Genomic DNA, 22880 nt, shown 5'->3' with positions numbered 1-22880 from the left:
ATGGCAGAAGACAAGCCCCTGGCCTCTGCAAGCATGGTTCCCCACCCTGCATGTGGAACTGACTGCTGCTGTCGGCTATGAGCACAGAGGAGCTGGGACAGCTTCTGACACTGACAACACTACATTTTTCCTAGAATGGTGATTTTTTATTAAAAGAACTATTTAAAACATATGGTAAGAAATTAGACTTTTATAAGTAGCACAAATAAGTTTACTTAAAATTAGCTCAGTTACATTATTTTTTAAAAGTTTCGGAACTTTCTCCTCCAACGTCCATAAACCAGGATAGGTTCGCATGAGACCTCCAGTCCAACCTAGGAGCATCAATAAGTGGTGGTCTAGGTACTCTGACACATTTCTCTTGTCACTGAGAGACAGTCACAAACAAAACACATCTCTTGCCTGGATGAGTAGAAAGAATTCACTTTTAAAAGAGCTTCATAAAACGTCTATGAAAGAGAACTGGTAATATCAGAAGAGTTCCAGCACTTCAATTGAATATAATTCTCTATTATTCTTTTCTTGATTCAATTTCTGTAGCTCACGAAAACTTACTTCAATCTTGTTGAGCTCGGAACAAATGCATATCTAAAGAAAAAAGTTTCAGAATAACTTTTACTATCATTCTACATATGAACAAGCCCTCAATTATTACTTACAACTATTTCAAGAAAAAAATTTAAGAATAAATTATAATTTAGGTGATACTTGGGTACAAAATGAATTCAGTGTAGATCAAATAATCACACACCTGAGATTTCACAAACTTGTAAAGACTTAACAGTAGACTTTTGGCTTCTGGTATCATTACCACAACAGTAAAATTAGCATCTAGAAGTAGGCATATCCAATCCATAATCTGAAAGTAAACAGGAAAATAAAAATTAAGATTTTAAATTTAATTTTAGGTTGATTCATTTCCCAATATCCATGATTATATCAAACTGTTATAAAAACATAACTCTTCCTTACAAATACCTGAAAATTTTAGTTTAGAGATAAAAGAATTTCTAAACAATATAAAAAGGCTCTTTTCTGCTTTTTTTCTTTTTTAAATCCTCAACTGAGAATATTTTTCCCATTGATTTTCAGAGAGTGGAAGCGAGGGAGGGAGGGAAAGAGAAACATAGATGTGAGAGAGACATGTCGATTGGCTGCCTCCTGCAGTGCCCAACCAGGGCCGGGGGGAATCAAACCTGCAACCCAGATTCACGCCCTTGACTGAGAATCAAAGCCATGACCTTTCGGTGTATGGGCCGGCACTCTAACCACTGAGATAAACTGGCCAGGGCACTTTTCTGCTTTTATACTTGCTATTTTAAAAGCACAATGGCATATTTTTCATAATATTCATCAGTAAAGAGAAAGCTACAGTGATATGTGGTTCAAGGGAAAGTTATTTTTTTATAATTACTGGCAGTTATCTCCTATTCTGAAATATAAACTATGCCCCAAAAAATTACAGATGAACTACCATGAACTAAAATAAAATTATTGCTATACATTTATTAAAGTACCCCATGTAGGTCTACATTTCCAAATGGTGTAGTTCACATGCAAATATCACTGTCATGAAAAAGTATTAAGGAAACCAATGTCTATTTGGGGGGAGAAGGGAAAGCTGATACCCATGAAAGTCCTTACACCAAAATAGATTTTATATGTATCAAAGAGTTAAATACAGAAAAAGAAACTATGAATGTACTAGGGAAAAACAGTGTGCCTATTTTTACATTTTAGAGTGGGAAGGGCATTAAGCATGATGTAGCCACAACAAAGCCATAAAGAAAAAAATTTAATAATTTTGATAGAAAAAAATATAATGCACTTGATATAAAAAAGGCTAATTTAATCAAATACAAAAAATTCTTTAAAAGTATATATTTTACTGCTGGACTGGGAATAAAACTACAAATACTTTATAAGCCAAAATGAAAAAGACATGAAAAGCAATAGAAAAATGAACAAAGAACCAAACAAGGCAGTTCACAAAAAAGAATATAAAACAGGCAAGAAAAGATGGTCCAACACTCTTATCAAAGAAATGCAAATTAAAATAAAGCACCATTTGTTTTCTATTTGACTGGCAAGGAGTAAGGTCTCAGACCTTTGAGGTAGTAGTACTGATTGTCACAAGCCTTCAGAAAGGTAATCTACCATTTTCAAAACAAAAAATGTGTGCACCTTTTACTCACTAATTTTGCTTATGGACATTTACCCAACAGGTATTCTCTCATAAATATACAAGAATATCTAGATAAAGATGCCCAACGAAGGTTTGTTCACAATAGCAAAAAACTGTAAACAACTCAACTGCTGCTATTTAGGGGACGGACAAATTAAGATTTTCCATAAACTGAAATAGAATATAGTCGTTAAAAAGGATGAGGGGCCCTAACTGGTTTGGCTCAGTGAATAGAGCGTCGGCCTGCGGACTGAAGGGTCCCAGGTTCGATTCCGGTCAAAGGCATGTACCTTAGTTACAGGCACATCCACAGTAGGGGGTGTGCAGGAGGCAGCTGATCGATGTTTCTCTCTCATTGATGTTTCTGACTCTCTATCCCTCTCCCTTCCTCTCTGTAAAAAATCAACAAAGACCTAGCCGGCTTGGCTCAGTGGATAGAGCGTCAGTCTGCGAACCGAAGGGTCCCAGGTTCGATTCCGGCCAAGGGCACATGCCTGGGTTGCGGGCTTGATCCCCAGTGGGGGGCGTGCAGGAGGCAGCCAATCAATGATTCTCTCTCATCATTGATGTTTCTATCTCTCCTTCTCCCTTCCTCTCTGAAATCAATAAAGAAATATTTTTAAAAAATCAATAAAATATATTTTAAAAAATGATGAGGGAATGAGCAGATATATGTATACTGGTCCAGGAAACGTCTAAAACATGGTATTGACTGAAAAAAACAAATTGCAGAATAGTGTGCATACTATGGTATTATTAGATCTTTCAACTATAAAAACCCACTACTTAAGAATTTTTAACTTATATTTTAAAATCAAAATAAAATTAAGTGTTTGAAATACTTAAGTAGAATAACACATTCTTTTTTTAAAAAAAGGTTATTTTCTTTTTTTTAAAATATATGCTTTTATTGATTTCAAAGAGGAAGGGAGAGAGAGATAGAAACATCAATGATGGGAATCACTGATTGGCTGCCTCCTGCACGCCCCCTATCGGAGATTGAGACCGCAACCCAGGCATGTGCCCTTGACTGGAATCGAACCTGGAACCCTTGAGTCCAAAGGCCAACGCTTTATCCACTGAGCCAAACCGGCTAGGGCAGAATAACACATTCTTAAACCACAATAATTTTTTAAAAATTCTCACTTAAGGATGTTTTTATTTGAGAGAGAGAGAGAGAGAGGAAGGGAAAGGCAGAGAGAGAGAATGAGAGAGAAAAAAAACAATGATTTTTTAAATTCTACTTATTGATGCATTCATTGGTTGATTCTCATGTGTGCCCTGACCGGGGATTGAACCTGGAAGATGCTTTTAAATTTACCTGGTGTACGAGGATGAAGCTCTAAACAATCGTGCTACCCAGCTAGGGCATCATTCTCTTATTCTTAAGAGGTTATTAGGAGGATACTTGTCACCCTCTCCCAATGAGGCTAAGGAAATTCTTGAAAAGGATCACAATAAAGAAGCAGGAATTTAAGGTAAATTTATGTTATTTCATGTAGAATTATAACTTTAAAACTCAATCTACCAAATTGAAAGATGCTCCCGACCCCCTACTCCAGTGGTTTGTAGTAAACAGGTAGAGGAAGGAAGTTCATATGGACTAGGAGACAAGCAGAAATCAGTTACTGAATTCCAGGTTCTGACCCTATATATAAACTGAATAAACAGACTTTCCCCAGCACCAAATAAAAATTAAAAAATGATCGCACCTGGTTCAGGGTTGGAGGGTGTATTCCAGGAAGAGTCATAGTAGCATTTTCATTACACTTCAAATAAAGGAAATACAAATATTGGAGAAATAGCTGGGTGGGGGAAAAAAGGACAATTTACCACTTGGATAGAAGTATGTTCTCTATATGTAAAGCTAACAGAGACTGGAAGGAATTTTAAGAGGCTACTGAATTTTACTATCTAATGACACAAAAATAAATAAAATAAATAAAACTGCAGTCCCTGCCATCAATGGAGTTCATCTGGTTTGGGAAGACTAGGTAGGGAGTTTATTTACTTCCCTCAGCTGGCCACCCGCCCACCACAGCTGGTAGTTCTCAGCTGCTCAGAGCTCGCTGCCCCACCCTATGGTAGCTCTCCATCACTTGAAGATTGGTCGTGACGGATAATGAGCATATTCCTCTCTTATTATGTAGTAGGGTAATAAGTAGAGAAGAGAGAATCCTTCTTTGGGCAATTTTTTTTAATAGCTTATAACTAGGATGGATTAACCTGGCCTTCAGGCTTGGCACCAGGACCAATTTCCACAATGAGGGCTGTGGAACCTCTTATTCACATGAAGGGAGCTGATACCCTTTTGAATGCCCTAAAAGCTGGTGGAGTGAAGGCGCAAATTTAAACCAGAAGTAAAATTCTATTGGATTTATAAGAACACTTACAGTGATATGTTGTGCTGGGATGTCTTTCAAGTGAGGCAAAAGAAACGTTTCACTATATGCTGAATGAAGAACTGCATTTCTACTTAGGAATAAAGGAAAATCTTATACCAATAAATAAAGGCTTTTCTATTAAAAGTATGAATAATTCCCTTTCCCAATAATTTTTAAAAATTTATATGAAAGTTTTACTTTTCTAGAAGAGTTCTACCACTGAACATCCTCCTAATCACTAGAGTACTATTTACTCAGAATACCAACTTTAGAATTGAAAGAGTATAGCTTCTGACCTAAGAAAACAAGTTTAAGTAAGTTGTTTCAGTGTAGCAATGAATGTAATCCATTTTTAAGCAGAAACTAAAAACCCCCTGAAAAACAAACAATAACAACAAAACCCACCCTGGGTTTTTGGTCCATTGGTTAGTGTTGGCCCAATAGACCAAGGTTGCCAGTTTGGTCCCTGGTTAGGGCACGTACAAGAATCAACCAATGAATACACAAATAAGTGGAACAACAAATTGATGTGTTTGTTTCTCTCTCCCCACCCCCTTAAAATCAATTTTAAAAAATCAGTTTAAATTATCTAATCATTCCTTAGTTATTGTTTGGCATTTGACTATACCCCCAAAAAGAGACAATACACAGAAAACTCTTTCAAAGGATACAGGAGAGCTGCTCTTTTTGGTATTACAGGGCACGAAGTGGTCTCCTCTATTGTGTTCTGAGGCTTTTCACTTAACTCTTTATCACAGTTATCACAGTTATCTTCTTCAGGATTGAAGCCATTTTGAAGAATTCCTGTTTGCTCTTCCATCTTCTCATCTTGTACAGCATCATTGTAGTCAGAAACTGACTCCATATTAACGTCTGTTTCTTGAAGACTGTCATCACCAATGCTATCATGTTAATTAAAAGAAAGTAAGTCTTATCGCTCTTTGAACTTACTGGAAAATTTTTCATTTTCTAAGCATTCAAACAACACAATAGATTAAAAATGCAGTGAAGGAAGGGGACCATTGGCTGCTAACTTACCTCAAGAATATTTTTAAGCAAGCACAGGTGACTGCTTCAGGAATGTCAGGGAACTGCTGTAGACAGAGTTGCAACATCTGTACATCTGTCTTTTCTAATGCAACTTCCATTAAGCCGGGGCACAAACTAAGAAAAGAAAACATGTATCATCTTTATATATTAAGAAAAATCTCAACTGCAAATAATTTATAAGGTTTTTCAGAACATGAAAATTAGAACTATAAGAAACAAGGTAAAAAAAGTTATGCACGTAAAGTTTGGTGTGCAAACGTTTACCTGTAAGAAAGCACATGCATCTGGATAAGCTGCATCAGAGAGTTCCGAGGATAAAATGATGGTTCTGTTTTACATCTTCCCAGAAGTCCTATTACTATGTCCCCAATAACAGTATGAAAGTCAGGTGTCCGCTTAGTAGCCAAAAATTTACGTAGTTCTATTTCAATGTGTTTTTCTGAATCTTTCTGAAAGGGCAGATTTAAAGAGTTCAGTCTGGTACATTAATAAATGTCACTGTGAACTTAAAAGGTTCCCTAGCTCAACATTTTCTAAGTCACTAATGGCATCCATGCATTTCTGTGAAAATGGAGTTGACAATTTGCTGCACAAAGACAAATGGCAAAGAAAAAAAAATTCAAGGGTTTAGAAATAAAAATCTTTAAGAGGATAAATTACAAGCATTCAATGCAAAGCTGAATGAGATACTGATGAGGGCACCACCATCACACAAAACGCTTAGCAAGTCAAATAAACCAAAATATTGGGTCACTATGAAAATCTTAAGATACTATACAAGTGTTAGCTATAGCTATAAAAATGATCATAAAAATAAGATAGAATGAAAAGTAAGTAGGAGCCCTAGCCAGTTTGGCTCTGTGGATAGAGCGTCGGCCTACAGACTGAAGAGTCCCAGGTTCGATTCCGGTCAAGGGCACATGCCCGGGTTGTGGGCCTGATCCTCGGTGGGGGGCGTGCAGGAGGCAGCCGATCCCTGATTCTCTCTCATCATTGATGTTTCTCTCTCTCTCCCTCTCTGAAATCAATAAAAGTATATTTGAGAAACGGTAAAAAAAAAAAAAAAGAAAGAAAAAGAAAAGTAAGTAGGATTTCTTTTAATCACTTGACTTTTCTTTTTAATATATTTTACTGATTTTTTACAGAGAGGAAGGGAGAGGGACAGAGAGTTAGAAACATCGATCAGAGCGAAACATCGATCAGTTGCCTCCTGCACACCTCCCACTGGGGATGTGACCGCAACCAAGGTACATGCCCCTGACCGGAATCGAACCTGGGACCTTTCAGTCCACAGGCCGACGCTCCATCCACTGAGCCAATCTGGTTAGGGCCACATGACTTTTCTTATTTCTATTATTTTTTCATTTACCTTTATGGTTGATAAAAGTTGCTGGGATGCTGGAACTTCTGGCTGTACACTTGCTTCAATTGTCCTTCTCCTTAACTATAATTAAGTAAATTGATTAGGATCTCAAAATAATTCAAAAAACTCCAATACACATTTAGAAGAATATAAAACATCCCAAAAAGAGACTAGCAAACTTATGTTCTAATCACAAAGGTTTTTTTAGTAATTTAATTTTGTTATAGTGAAAAGTTGGTTTATTTAAACTTTTAACTTAACTGTCTAATACTTTTAAGGTATTTTTTATTAAAAAATTTTTAAATTTATTTATTGATTTGAGAGAAAGAGAGAGGTAGGGAGAGAGGGCAAGAGGGGAAGGATGGGGGAAAGGAGGGGGCAGATAGAGAGAGAGATGGAGATTGATTTGTTGTTTCACTCATTTATGCCTTCACTGGTTGACTCTTGTATGTGCGCTGTCCAGGCCTATAAGGACGATGTTCTAACTAATTGAGCTATGTGGCCAGGGCAGTTTTTTGTGTTTTAAACACAAAATAAAATCTTTATACTCAGGAAAGCATTTTACTAATTGAGAATTGGTCCATTTTCACACCTGGACCTTACCTAAAAACATGCCCATAAAAATTAACTACTAGATAATGTGTGTCATTTTTGGATAAATGCTGTAGGGTTACCAAGTTCAAGAATTAAATTGCCCCATCATGCCCCACAGTGTGGCTCAGTAGTTGAGCATTGACCTATGAACCAAGAAATCACGGTTCGATTCTCAGTCAGGGCACATGACCCCGTTGTGGGCTAGGTCCCCAGTAGGGGTGTGCAGGAGGCAGCCGATCAATGATTCTCTCACAGCATTGATGTTTCTCTCTCTCTCCCTCCCTGAAATCAATAAAAATATATTTTAAACTGCCCCACCATTAAAATCAAAGCTGTAAGAGCTGTACAGATATGAATCATTAAAATAATTCAGCCTTTCCCCATTTTATAATATTTGCACTAATATTTGTATTTCGATGACCAAACTTACAATTCTCTTTGATGGCTCTGAGTTCTTGGATCCAAGTCCATATCCCTGAGAGGTTTCCCAATTTACAAAATGAGGCATGGTCTGAGTGCCTAAGAAAATGAAAAATACACAATTTCTAGCATTCTTTGACCTATGTTATTTACTTAACCAAACAATCAAAGAAAAAAACCACCACCACTTATGCACAATTCAAGAGAGGCTTGTTCATTTAATTTTACCAATAACCCCAGATAAGTACATCACAGTACAGAAAAGGCTATGTGCCCAGCAACATTAAGCCAACAGATGAGACGGGTGGTAAACCAGGGAGGGTAGAGGTATTAATGATTTTGTCTGGGGGACTCTCCCCGTGCCCCAAAAGTCAGAAGAACACTGGTGTTCAAAACCACAGTGTAGCTCTTAAGCCTGTGGCAATACCTGCAATGTGCACTGTTCCCAAGGTAGATAAATACCTGGGACAAGGAAATGCCAATAATCAGTGGCAAATTTCAATATTAAGAACAGACTCTGTAAATTGATGGCTGTTTATATTAATCAAACAAACTAGTAAGTTCCTACCTGTATCTTGACCATGTTTGAGTTTTCCAAGAGCACCTGCTAATGATGACATTTCACACTTGTATGGAATCACAGTTAGAATTTTTCCATGTAGCATAAATAAATGTTCCCCATAATACCAAAGCTACAAAAAAAGTTATAAAAATGTAATCATTTTTTCCCCACTTCTATGATCTGCTTCAACAAAGTCATGTAACTTATAACAATAATTTATGGTATGAGCAATCTTAATAGAACACAAAAGGACATGCTTAAAGTTAAGCAACTTTTCAGAATAATCCCATGTACAACTTATTAACTGGGTGGGTTTACATAGTTCTTATTTTTGCCGATGTCTGAAGCATAAAATTTAAAAGATACTCTCGACTCATAAAAATTTGATTGATATATACATTAAGTATTTAAAATTAATATTATCACTATTACACATCTATTAACATGATAAATGTTACCAAGGCAACTGCAACATGGGCACACTGTAAGATGTACTAAGGAAAAAGGGGAGAATTTAATCTAATGATTCAAATTATAAAATTGTAAAAATAGGTATATCAACAAAAAACTCAAGGGAACATGAAAATCAAAACTAAGTTTGTTAAAGTAGTGAAACTGTGAGTGGTTAATTTTGTTAAAATTATTTTTTTAAATAAACTAGAATTAAATGGTATGCTGAGAAATATAGTTTCCTTATTCTAGAATTACAATTATCAATAAATCCCATTATCTTGCTTTACATATGAGTAATCACTTACTAAACAACCAACACTCATTGAGCACCTTTGATAGTGAAGACACAACAAAGAACAAAACAGACAAGGACCCCTGAGCCTTTGAAAGTTTACAGCCTAGTCTGCGTAAGTGTTAATTCGTTAAGTATTTTTTTAAAAGTATATTTTTATTGATTTCAGAGAAAAAGGGAGAGGGAGAGAGAGATAGAAACATCGATGATGAGAATCATTGATCGGCTGCCTCCTGCATGCCCCACACTGGATATTGAGCCCACAAATTGGGCATGTGCCCTGACTGGGAATCAAACACTGACGCTCAACCTCTGAGCCACGCCAGCTGGGCTCTTAAAGTATTCTTATGTAATTCCATAATAATGTTTAACATATAACCTAACAGGTCAAGTTATTAGGAAAAGTAACATATAACAGAGATATGTTAAAAAAAGAAGTACAAAAGGGTATAGTTCAAAATACAAAAGCAAAAAGACCAAACCTGCCTAGCCGGCGTGGCCCAGTGATTGGGCTTCGACTTATGAACCAGGAGATCAAAGTTTGGTTCCCAGTCAGGGCACATGCCTGGGTTGTGGGCTCAATCTCTAGTGTGGCATATGCAGGAGGCAGCAGATCAGTGATTCTCCTTCATTATTGATGTTTCTATCTCTCTCTCGCTTTCCCTTCCTCTCTCTGAAATCAATTTGGAAAAAAAAAAAAAAAAGACCAAACCAAAAAGCAGCTAAAAAACAAAATAATTTAATGACTAGGTAATTGTTCTCCCTGATCTAAAACTAGCTATAATTTAGTCTTACATAAGGAAACTAGTAAAACAACCGAATTAAATATAATCTTTTGGGTTAAAAAATATTTAACTTATTATAATAAAAAACTGCCAAAATATTTAGAACAAAGAGTTCTCTTCATTAGGCACAAAAATAACTTGAAAAAAATTCCCAAGTGCAAAAACTTACTTGACCACTGGTACCTTGTGGTAATTCTTTTGAAATCTGCAGTGTTTGAAATTTTGTGTTCCATATGGAGAGGCATTCTGTGGAAAAGAGAGAAATTCAGAATAAGTCCCAAGAATAAATAAATATATGATGCCCTATGGGTGAGACAAAGGAAGAGTCATAGTTAAACACACAAGTTTTGCTTTATTGAGTAATGACAACAGTGATTACCACCAAAATTCAAAGGAATTAGACCTTATGAAAAGAAGAATGCACGTGTTATGTGTGGGGGCAGGGTATATATAAGCTATCTGTGTACTTCTCCCTCAATTTTGCTATAAACCTTCAAATGCCCAAAAATATAAAGTTAATAATAACAATATGCTGGTATGGGAAGGTCTCTATGACATCTCAGGTTAAGATACAACTCTAACAGTGGTTACTGGCTTTTTTGCTGCATAGAGCATGAACCAGAAAGAGGAAGGAGGGGGGTTGAGAGAGAGAAGCACAGCATAGTAAAATGGTTAAGAGCCAGGACTTAAGAGGGGTGAGGTACATGGCATATTAGAGTCAACCTGCTTGGGCTGAATCCTAGTTCACAATTTAATTGCCTAACGCCCAAGTTTCCTGACTTGTGTGAAATAGGGATGATAACTGTACTTTTTCTCTTAAGTTTGTTGGAAGATAACATGATACAAATAATGAGATAATTTAAGTAAAATGCCTGGCACATAGCCATGCTATCACTAGTAGTGCCTATAAGCAGGAGAAACTTAACAAAGTACACAGGTGAGGATGGGCATAGCAAGCTTGTAGTCAACAGGGAGCCTGGCCTGAATAAAGCAGAGGGTTCTTGCTGTGAAGTTAGAAGAGACTGGGAAAGGTGAATGGGGTCAAGACTGTGAGGAGACCTGAGTGGTAAACAACAGATTCTGAGTTTTATAGTATAAGTGGAGAGACCCCAATCTTGCACTGGCCAGGAACAACTGGGTCTTTCATGATAGACTCCAAGTATGTGTGTGTGCAGGCGTGTTTGGGGGTGAGGTGATGATGAGAATCCTGCTCTGAAGTGACAGAAACAAAAAAGCATACTAGTAGTCCCCAAATTTCAAATTGTCCAAGTACAGTGGATTTCTATTCTGTGTAAACGCGGCCAAGCTATGAATTTAATGCTCTAGGGAAGGCTTACCAGTGTTTCAAATGCCTATGGGTTGGCATTGACACCTGCAGTTTTTATTTATTTTTTAGGACATGAGTCATGAGCAAAGTAGTGATGCAAGGAAATGTTTTTGAAAGATTAACAAATGCAAGATGAAAGTCAAAGACCTATAGGAACACTCTGAAGGAAAAATCCAAAGGACTTCTTATTGATTTGCTTTTAGTTACCCTTAGAAGCTGGTAGTGGTGGTCCCAGGACTGCTATGTGATCTTGATCCAGGACACTGAGTGCATTTCGAGCATTTCCAGACACGACAGTCTTAAGCAACAGTGATCTAACTACCCTTTGATGTTGATTTTTTTCTGGGTCACTCGGATGTATTGGTATCAAGGTTTCATATATACACCCATCTGAGCCTGTTGAAAACAAGTATTTGTTGTTCAGTATTGGATAAAGAACAAATCTTTATCTGTTATAAATATATGTACTAGGTTGTTTATTAAGATTTTATCAATTTTGATACAGGACCCAACCAGAAAAATAAACAAATGTGCCAATCATATCACTCTTTGCTTTCACTTAAAGAATATAGTACAAATTTAAAAATAAGGAAGAAGGCCCTAGCTGGTTTGGCTCAGTGGATAGAGTGTTGGCCTGCAGACTGAAGGACCCTGGGTTCGATACTGGTCAAGGGCACATGCCTGGGCTGTGGGCTCAATCCCGGGTGGGGGGCGTGCAGGAGGTAGCCAATCAATGATTCTCATCATTGATGTTTCTAACTCTTCCTCTCCCTTCCTCTCTGAAATCAATAAAAATATATTAAAAAATAAAAATAAAATAAAAAATAAAATTAAATTAAGGAAGGAGTATCATTAATAAAAATCTTAGTAAGAAATGTCTTAAAAGCCAAGAAATCAAAACTGTAAATACCTGTAATAAAACATGACAGGACATTGTCAGGGATACAGAAAATCTAGTCACTGAAAGGATATATCTCTCATTAGAAATAAATTAGCATTCTGGTTTATACATCACATTTCTTGTTACCTCATAACCCTGAAAACCATATGAAATTGCTATTTTTTTGTATGTCAACTGAATTTTGGCAATTCCATGTGGTTCCAGATATGTTACAGGAAGATTTTTAGGACCATGTGGTTCAGAATCCCTACTTCAATGTTCAGTAAGCTAAAATATAACCTGCAAACTTCTGTTTAACAATAAATATGCCCTATAGCCCTAACCGGTTTGGCTCAGTTGATAGAGCGTCGGCCTACGGACTCAAGGGTCCCGGGTTCGATTCCAGTCAAGGGCATGTACCTTGGTTGCGGCACATCCCCAGTGGAGAGTGTACAGGAGGCAGCTGATCGATGTTTCTCTCTCGTCGATGTTTCTAACTCTCTATCTCTCTCCCTTCCTCTCTGTAAAAAAATCAATAAAATATATTTTAAAAAAATATATAAATATGCCCTATAGGTTAAACTTTAAGAAAACCAGTCCCTGTCAAGCAAAGGCATTAAGCAAATTCCAACAACCTAGAAATAATAAATGATGGAAGCATTTTTATTAATAGCTATTGCAAACATTTGCAAACTAAAAACTTCACAAAAATTTTTAATTGTGATAATACATATGTTCTCTAAATAGTGCTCTTGTTTTTTTCCTCCCTTAACCTTCTCAAAACAACTTCGAAAGAAGCCAAAAAGGGTAGTGGGAGAGTATAGCATTAGTTTTTTTGCCTCCTAGGCATGACTAGGGCTATACTTTACACCATTATATACAGGTACACTCCAAGGCATTAAAGAAGTATGTAAAACACTGGTTAGCTTAGGCCTAGAGTGCTTTGTTAGTCTCCTTTTACCCCCCTGCCTCCATTCAAAGAAGGCCTCACTAAGTCTTAAGATTGGGGAAAAAAGAAATGGAGGGCCATTTAGTACAATCTTAGATATTTTACGGTTCAGTAGTTATTATATAAAAGAACCTGGTCTCACCATGATAAAGATTAAAGGTGATTTTTCCTTTTTTGTTAGTGTTATACTATTATTTACTGCTTATGATAAATTTAAAGACGTAACATTTACCTGCAGAGAACCAATGACTTAAGTTTGACCAGACATGGCAAAGCACAAAAGGTGAAGGTATAAATACTTGTAAGGAAGCTTGCAATGGGAAGTGCTACAGCAGAAAACTGCAAAAACAAGTACTATCCTGTAATATTCCTCTATTTACAGTCACTGCAAATTCAAAGAAAAATACTTACTTAATGACATCAAAGAAATGAATTTCCGTTCCAGAGATGCAGTAAAACTCTGCATAACAGATTTTTCTTCTTGTCCAAGTAAGAGGGTATATTTGCTTAAGACACTTGAGTTAAACTTTTGTACATAAGCAAAGTAATTCCCATGCTGAAAAAAAAAAAGTTATTTTATTTTTGAAATACTCTCATTTCAACCAACTATATTTAAATGTTAAAACCATTTGTTACCCCATTCTGATTACTTTAATGGGTGCTTAAAAACCTATTGTCTAATTAAATTTAAATGTTATAAAATATTTCAGTTAAGCACAGAAATATAGCCAATAGGCTCTTTAGTATATAAAAGATACAAAATACATACTCTTCGACAGAAATACTAAAGTCCTATTTTAGTTTTAATAATAATTAAGTGATTTAAAAATGTTATACACCATGGCCCAGGAATTAGAGATCTCACTTACTTTTTCAGTAATAAAGATTAAGGCAGGATGCCTAAATACCATGAAAAACTTCGTCCACCTAAAAAAATAAAAAAGTATAAAATGCTAAATCACCAGTTGAGAGAAACATACCATCAATCTAAATTTAAGAAAATATCTTTTATATTTTTAGAGAGAGAGAGAGAGAGAGAGAGAGAGAGAGAGAAACATCAGAGAACACTTAATTCAGTGTTCCAAAATACAGGGTGGGGCAAATGTAGATTTACAGTTGTAGGTATAAGAAACACACGTTACTCTTAATATTATTATTTTCCACATGAACAAATGTAAACCTACGTTTGCCCCACCCTGTATATACCAGAAGGAATTAGTAGGTATTTCTCTGTCAAATGCATCTGTGGATTAAATGCAAGTTGCTGAACTTCCCAGTCTTAAAGACAATAATGTGAGTTATAAAGTTTACAAGTGGGTAGGGTAGAGTGTGACAGTATGATGTGTTTCCCAAATTTATTGGTGCCTCTACCCTCCCTGCCCCCGCCTTTTTTGGTTAATCCTCACTTGAGGTTATTTTTTTTTTAATTTATATTTTTATTGATTTTTTACAAAGAGGAAGGGAGAAGGACATAATGCTAGAAACATCAATGACAGAGAAACATTGATCAGCTGCCTCCTGCACACCCCCCCTACTGGGGATGTGCCCACAACCAAGGTACACGCCCTTGACCGGAATCGAACCTGGGACCCTTCAGTTTGCAGGCCAACGCTCTATCCACTGAGCCAAAACGGTTAGGGCACTTGAGGTTATTTTTTCTATTGATTTTTAAATTTTACTTATTTATTTATTTATAAATATATTTTTATTATTGGTTTCAGAGATAGATAGATAGAGAGAGAGAGAGAGAGAGAGACATGCACCTGACAGTGAAACATCGAATGGCTGCCTCCTGCACACCCCCTAATGGGGTAATGGAGATGGAGCCCACAACCTGGGCATGTGGTCTGACTGGAATCAAACAGTAACCTCCTGGTTCATAGGTCGATGCTCAACCACTGAGCAACGCCAGCCGGGGTCCATTGATTTTTTTTTTAGAGAGAGTGTAAGGGAGGGGGAAGGAGAGAGAAACATCAATATGAGAGAAACACATTGACTGGTTGCCTCCCACACATGCCCAAATCAGGGCTGGGGATCAAGTCTGCAACTGAGGTACTTGCCCTTGATTGGAATCGAATCTAGGACCCTTCAGTCTGCAGGCCGTCACTCTAACCACATAGTTAAACCAGCGAAGGACCCACTCCCTTTTTGAGAGTCATTTTTTGGGACTAGCATTTGGAGAAAAACATTAGAATCTCAATCGCCTTTTTAAAGTGACAGTGGGAACTTAGGCACAGGAGTGTGAAAAGGGCTTGTAACCAAGACTGCATGGCCAGTTTTTCGAAAAATGGCTATTAACCCAGATCCTCTACCTATATTTCCCCCTCAGTTGTTCACACTTCAAGGGAATTCCAAGATAGAGCTAACTGGTCACTGTCCTTGTCCACACTATTCACTAAGTACAGGTCTTTGCTTTGACTTTTAGAAAGTTAGTTTGATTCAGGTGGACCTGGAGAGCAAGTTAACTGATCAGAAAATGTGATAAAATAATGGGGATTGGAGAGAGATGAAATCATGAAATTTCCTGCTATCATTTGGGTGATTCATTTTCTTGGTTTTGTTCCAGGATCTGGGAAAGCAGATGGGCTCAAAACACTATCGTCTCACTAACAAGCTGCACATTTCCTCGGGGGGTAAGGGTTCTAACTATGGCAGTCAGGGCAATATGATAGAAATAAAGATTATTTTGGTGTGGGATTACCCACTTCATCTTCAAATAACTGACTATCCAGTTTGCTATCATCAGAACAGACTCATATGATCTTACAGTTTCCTCAGTCATCTATCACCCTAGAGGGTTTTGATATGTCATTGCAGCCAACGTTTTATAAGTGGTTTTTAATTAGACTTTCATTATGTTTGTAACCAAAAATTTTTTTGAAAAAAAATCCTCACCTGAGGATATGTTTTCATTGATTTTAGAGAGAGTGCGGAAGGGAGAGAGAGAAACATAGATGTGAAACATCGATTGGTTGCCTCCTGTACTCGCCCCAACTGGGGATGGAACCCACAACCTGGGTATGTGCCCAAGACCCTTTGGTGCACAGGACGACACTCCAACCAACTGAACCACCCAGCCAGGGCTAACCAAAATGCTTTTTAACAAAGCAATCAGTGTTATAAAAAAACATGCAAAGTGCCTTTTCATTTTGGTAAAAATTCACTCACAAGTATTAGAACTTACTTAATCACTTCTTCATCAGAGATAACAGTTTCAATTTTCTGCTGGGGCTCTGCAAGCAAGGCCTCTAAACCACGAACGGCACCTTCCTTGAATAACACCAAGGGTTCTGTTCCTGGTATTGAATGTATTCTATATACCTCAGCTGACAACTACGAGAACATAAGAATATTTTAATTTTTATTCTAAACCAATTGCCACCTACTAGAATAAAGACATTTAGAGAAGGCTTATTTTAAGAACTGATTTGTTTTCATTTTGATTCAGTTCTGTTTTATAACTATGTATGGTTTCAAAGTCAAATCTACCACATAAATTACATACAGAAGTCTAACTTTTGCTCCTGTCTACCCTGTTCCCTGTTCTCCCCCTTAAGTAATCATTTTTATTCATTTTTAGTTTATCCTTCCATTGTGAATACTGGAGGTTAGGCTACAACCAAAACTGGAGGTGGGGAGCAGTATAAATAGAGCCACTAATAAGCGATTCTGGAGCTAAAGACTGATGCCATAATTACAATCATAATTATGATTGTAATTATGGCCTGCAAGCCCAAGAAAAGAAGTTAATTCCACTGCATAAAATTCAGGACCGTGTTACTACAAGGTAAATGGAAAGCCTGGAGCCAGGGAACAGCACAGTCAGCAGGTTAGAAGTTTCAAGGGTCCAGGCAACAACTGCCATTTATATCTGAATCAGCTCTATTATGAGCTACTTCTAAAATGTGCCAATTATAATTAGACTTAGACATTTAGAAATGGAAGGAACTTTCTAGAATAACCTAATTTGAGATTCTCATTTTATAAGTAAGAAGCAGTTAATTAACACACTTTAGGTCATTAGTAAAAAAGGCAGTTAGTCACGGTTCTTTTTCAATGCATTATGTGCCACTCTTAAAATACAAAATGCACGAAATTTGCAGGGTTTATATTACCTATTTTAAGAAAGGCACAGTGAAGTTGTTCTCACAAGGGACACACCACAAACACCTAAACTCGTGGAAATAACTACAAATTTATCATTCAGGAGGTATTTAAATCCTTAACCTCATGGGATAATGAAGTTTATATTTTGTAACATCAACTCATAAACTGACATGTAAGATAAATAGAATGAGAAACTAATTATAAGCTTTATGCTCACATTCACAGATGCAATAAGATAAACAACCTACTACAACAATGCAAATTATTCCATCTCACCAATAAGCTAATAAATATGTTGGAAGATCCAAAGACTTACTGTAGCTTTAAATACTTTATCCAGGTTTACATCTTCATTAGTCCATAATCTCAAAACCTTAAATTAAAACATATAAATAAAAAAGTATTCCAATGCTCATTTATATATAATACTAAGCTACTAAATGAACATTTTGTGTTTTATATGGATATGAAAGTTTTAAAACTCACCTTGCTATCGTGTACAACAATATATTCTCCAGTTTGAAAGTTGCACACAGCTGGACATGTTATAACTTGACCTTGTTTCACTGACCAGCTCCCCAAAGGTTTCTGATCTGAAACCTAGTAAAATTAACATACAGTATTTAAAAAGTCAGTTTCTGACTACAACAGCAATCAAATTTATAGTTAAAATGATAGTATTCAAAAGATTTCCTACATCAGAAAAATAGTCACAAAAAGACAAATACTGTATGATTCCACCTCAGACAGAGAGGGTAGAATGGTGGCCGCCGGGGCTGGGAGAATGGGCAGTCATTGCTTAATAAGTACGAAGTTTCATATTTGCACGATGAAAAGAGTTTTCCGTACATGGATGGTGGTGATGACTTTCCAACAAGGTGAATGTACTTAATTTAATACCCTGAAATGTATGCTTTAAAAAGATGGTTTAAGACAGTTAATTTTGTTATGTGTATTTTCCCACAATTAAAAATATAAAATACTTTTACAAAGTAGTTAAAATGAAAATATAAACAATAGTACATTAAAAAAATTTATCCCATTGTGACTTTGAACAGAAGCATGGGAAATTAAGTAGGAGTAGCTAACAGTCATTATATTCCTATGCAGGAATTGCAAAATTTTAAGTCCACCTGACAGCTCAGGTAAAAACCAACAGTGTCATCAGAAGAGTCAAAACAGGCAAATAGTTTGGAAACTGTTTGCAACTTGTTCCCAAAACCTCAAAGTAGATTATCTAGCTTCTTAAACACACGGAAAACTATATTCTGCGACCCAGATAAAAAAAAATTACGCGATCAGTAAAAATAAAGCTGCTTAAAAGGTGTGTCTTCAGGCTTTAGGATGAAAAGGGGGCGGGGCGTGTAGATTTCCCCAGCCTCAACCCCAGGATTTACAGCCTGTAGTTAGTTGGCAACAGATTTCTCGTAATCAAGGTTCCCATCAAGATACTAAGAAAGCAAAAAAAAAAAAAATAAATAAAAATAAAAATAAAAATCCACAAAACGTTTCCCCGAGGGGATAAGTGTATGGACACGGATAAACCAGTTTCCACCATATCAGTCATCCCCTCCCGCCCGACTAATCTCCGTTCAAACACTTCAGTGGGCAGACGGGGTGACAGAGACCCCAGGAAGGGATTTGGCAAGGCCGTGTCCCTCCGGGGGTTCGAAGCAAAAGCACAGGTTTCCTTTCCTTTCCGAGTCTAGTCCACGTGCACTGAGACGCTTTGCAGAGTGCATCTCAGAAATATGCCTCTCTCATCAGGAAAACAACCAAATCAAATTCTAGCCTTCCTTCAGCATTCCGGAGGAGCCAAGCTGGCTTTCCGCTAACCCCGCTAGACGATTTTTTTCTGAAGCTGTGAGAGACCCAAGGCTCCGGCTCCGCGCTCAGCAATGGGCGAAACAGCAGCGGGGCGCTCCGATCCCATCGCCCTCGCCTTCGAGAGGATGATGGTCCTATCGGCCTCACCTTGTAGAGGATGACGGTCCTGCCGCTGTCGGTTATTAAAAACTGGTCTGTTTTGTCGCACTGCTCCACACCTAAGAGTCCGTCAGGCCCGGCACCCAAGGGTACCGCAGACAACGTGAACTCCTCCTCCAGGGTTGCCATCTTGGGCAAACCTAGGGACCGCCGCGCATCCCTCCCGGCAGGCTTCGCGCTTTCTCTCGCGAGAATTAGGAGTCGGAATTGACGGGAAGACACCAAAAAAGAAATGGGCCTGCGACTCCGACGGGTGTGCTGCGTGGGTGGGCGGGGCCTGGAGTTCGCGTGAGAATCCACCTCCTAGACCACGCCCCAGCGAGTCCCGGATGTACTCCTGTTGGGAGACGGGGCGGGGTAACTCTTACCTGTTGGGAGTCCGCGGTGCTTTAATTAGCTGCGGACTTGGGAGGCTGAAGGGTGGCCGTGGCAAGTGTTCGAATGTAAATTATATATATATATTTTACTCTAATCGAACTCTCTAGGAATTCCTACCACGACCTAATGGAACAGTGTAAATTCTTAATAACGTGCTGCTGTACCTAAATATCATTCCTAATCCCCCAGCTTCTCAGAACCCACCAGTCTCCGCTGCCTTTCAGGCCTTCAGGTTGTCTCCTCTCTGAGCACCAGGGGGAGGAAGTCTCTCTAGCTCAGTGACTTTCAACCTTTCCATCTCATGGCACACATAAACTAATTACTAAAATTCTGTGGCATACCAAAACAGATTTTTTTTGCCAATCTGACAAAAAAATAAATATACTTTTGGTTTACTCACACTGGACAGCTATTGTGTTGGCTGTTGTCTTTTAAAAAATATTTTTATTCATTTCAGAGAGGAAGGGAGAGGGAAAGAGATGGAAACATCAGTGATGAGGCCCCAGTCAGTTTGGCTCAGTGGATAGAGCGTCAGGCCGAGGGAAGGGTCTTGGGTTCAATTCCTGTCAAGGGCACATGCCTGGGTTGCAGGCTCAATCTCCAGCAGGGGGTGTGCGGGAGGCAGCCCATCAGGAAAACACTGATGTTTCTATCTTTCTCTCCCTCTCCCTTCTTTTCTGAAGTAAAAAAAAAAAAAAAAGGAAGGAAGGGAGAAAGAAAGGAAGGAAGGGAGGGAGGGAGGGAGGGAAGGAAAAGAGGGAGGGAAGGAAGGGAGGGAGAGAGGGAGGGAAGGAAGGGAGGAAGGAAGAAAGGGAGGAAAGGAAGGAAGGGGAGGAAGGAAGGAAGGAAGGAAGGGAGAAAGAAAGGAAGGAAAGAAAGGGAAGGAAGGAAAGAAAGGGAAGGAAGGAAGAAAGGGAAGGTAGGAAGGAAGAAAGGGAAGGGAGGAAGGAAGGGAAGGGAGGAAGGAAGGAAGGGAGGAAGGAAGGAAGGAAGGAAGGAAGAAAGGGAAGGTAGAAAGGAAGAAAGGGAAGGGAGGAAGGAAGGGAAGGAAGGAAGGAAGGGAAGGGAGGAAGGAAGGAAGGGAAGGAAGGAAGGGAAGGGAGGAAGGAAGGAAGGAAGGAAAGGAAGGGAGGAAGGAAGGAAGGGAGGAAGGAAGGAAGGAAGGAAGAAAGGGAAGGTAGAAAGGAAGAAAGGGAAGGGAGGAAGGAAGGGAAGGAAGGAAGGGAAGGGAGGAAGGAAGGAAGGGAAGGAAGGAAGGGAAGGGAGGAAGGAAGGAAGGAAGGGAAGGAAGGAATATCAATGATGAGAGAGAATCATCCATCAGCTGCTTCCCACACACGCCCTACTGGGGATGGGTCCCACAACCCGGGCATGTGCCCTGACCAGAATCAAACCATGACCTGCTATGGGACTAAGGAATAAACAGTGAAAGCTTACTCATAATATTGAATTTGTGCATTCCTTCTTCTTTGGCTTGAAGATTTTAAAACAGGGATTCATAAACTTTGTGATTTCAAGAATCCTTTATACACTTAAAATTTATTGAGGCACATGAAGAGCTTTTGTTTATATGGGTTATATCTGTAGATATTTACTGTATTGGAAATTAAAACCAAGGAATTAAAAATATGGATTTATTCTCATTTGTAAAATGAGAATAATCTCATTTCATGTTAACATGAATAACATTTCTATGAAAGACAATTTTAAAAATAATTTAATGAGGAGAGTGACATTATTGTACATTTTTGCAAGTCCCTTTAATGTCTGGTTTAATAAAAGGTAACCGGATTCCCACATCTTCTTCTGCATTCAATCCATTGTGTTATGACATGTGATATAGCCATGGGCAGCTCCATTGTGCAGCAAAACAAGGATATTTTAGTTAGGATAGCTCTTGGAGGCCTTTATGAGAGGGTGACTTTTAAGTAACGACATGAAGGAGAAGAGGGAGCTAATCATATGATTAGCTGAGGCAAGAACACTCTCAAAGCAAGTGCAAATGATTGTGGCACAAGCAAGCAGCAAGCGTTATTCAAAGGCTGTTACAGTAATTGTAGTTACCAAGGTGAGAGAAGATGAGGATTCCATGAGAGAGGCCTTCCCGTCTACCTTGTCTAAAACATTCCATCATTCTCTTAACTCAGCAATTGATTTATTTCCTTTTTATCACCGTTAGTAATTATTTTTATTTATTTGCTTGCTTACTCATCTAGGCTCTCCCAGTAAGCTTCTGAAGGGGTCTCTGTCTGTCTTATGCACTGACGCATCCCCATTTCCTAGCAATTAGTAGGCACTCAGTAAAAATGTGCTGTGTAATAGAATGAATCACATTACATCTTGGTATTCATGGCACCAGTAATTGTATCTGATCCATATAAAACGTTTAATGCATTTTTGTTAAATAAAATCATATTTCTATGGCAAGCCATTATAACAAACAGGATGTGGGCTTAAGCCATTAGGACAAAGTAAGACTTACTGACTAAGAAAGCTGGAACTGTACTTGTATATTTGTCTGTAAATTTGAGTAAGTTTGGTAAACTATTCAAGGAGAATGCAGTCCTTTTTTAAAAAAATATTTTTATTGATTTCAGAGAGGAAGGGAGAGGGAGAGAGATAGAAACATCAATGATCAGAGAGAATCATTGGTTGGCTGCCTCCTACATGCCCCACACTGGAAATCGAGCCTGCAACCCGGGCATGTGCCCTTGACCAGAATCAAACCTGGGACCCTTCGGTCTGCAGGCTGATGCTCTATCTACTGAGCCAAACCGGCTAGGGCAAGGAGAGTGCACTCCTTTTTGGAAGGTCACCAGCTATAACAAGGGAACTAGGAGCCTTCAGTAACGGGCCTAAGATCAGAGTGGAGCAAACTATTCCACTTCCAAGATGTATCAGTGAAGGTCAATGAGCAAGAATAGGGCCTGGCTCTTTTTTTTTTTTTTTTAATCCTCATCCAAGGACATGCTTTCATTGATTTCAGAGAAAGAGGAAGGGAGAGGGAGAGAGAGCGAAACATCAATGTGAGAGAGGGCCTGGCTCTTTGTTACTCCTGAGAGATGTTTAAGGGCTGGTCTTCAAAGGCAGCTGTGGCCCTATGCATTTCACTGCGAGCTGTGGGTATTCTGTCTGGATTGTTTGCCATGTTTATGCTGCTTGGCT

The 22880-nt window shown here is 38.2% G+C and overlaps 1 protein-coding gene across 2 annotated transcripts; it reads right to left on the bottom strand.

The window, feature by feature from the left end:
• Positions 1–129: 129 nt before the first annotated feature.
• NOL11 (nucleolar protein 11) lies at positions 130–19491 on the bottom strand. 2 transcript variants are annotated; one of them, XM_080681335.1, is made up of 18 exons: positions 19326–19491; positions 17838–17951; positions 17668–17724; positions 16429–16577; positions 14114–14171; positions 13656–13800; positions 11623–11811; positions 10258–10334; positions 8565–8688; positions 8007–8095; positions 6989–7063; positions 5884–6068; positions 5608–5733; positions 5241–5471; positions 4579–4657; positions 3898–3990; positions 752–859; positions 130–588 (listed from the first exon to the last, which is right to left on the bottom strand). In XM_080681335.1, the coding sequence occupies exons 1-18, from the start codon at positions 19464–19466 to the stop codon at positions 472–474; spliced, it is 2157 nt and encodes a 718-aa protein (XP_080537461.1). In that variant the 5' UTR covers positions 19467–19491; the 3' UTR covers positions 130–471. The 2 variants fall into 2 exon arrangements, with proteins under 2 accessions (XP_080537461.1, XP_080537462.1); XM_080681336.1 differs by having other exon boundaries at positions 3898–3954.
• Between the last annotated feature and the right edge of the window lie 3389 nt (positions 19492–22880).

The sequence above is a fragment of the Plecotus auritus genome, assembly GCF_963455305.1.
Source record: "Plecotus auritus genome assembly, chromosome: 7".
NCBI classification, from domain to species: domain Eukaryota; kingdom Metazoa; phylum Chordata; class Mammalia; order Chiroptera; family Vespertilionidae; genus Plecotus; species Plecotus auritus.
Note: the sequence above shows the minus strand (reverse complement) of the source record. Positions and strands in the feature narration are given on the sequence as shown.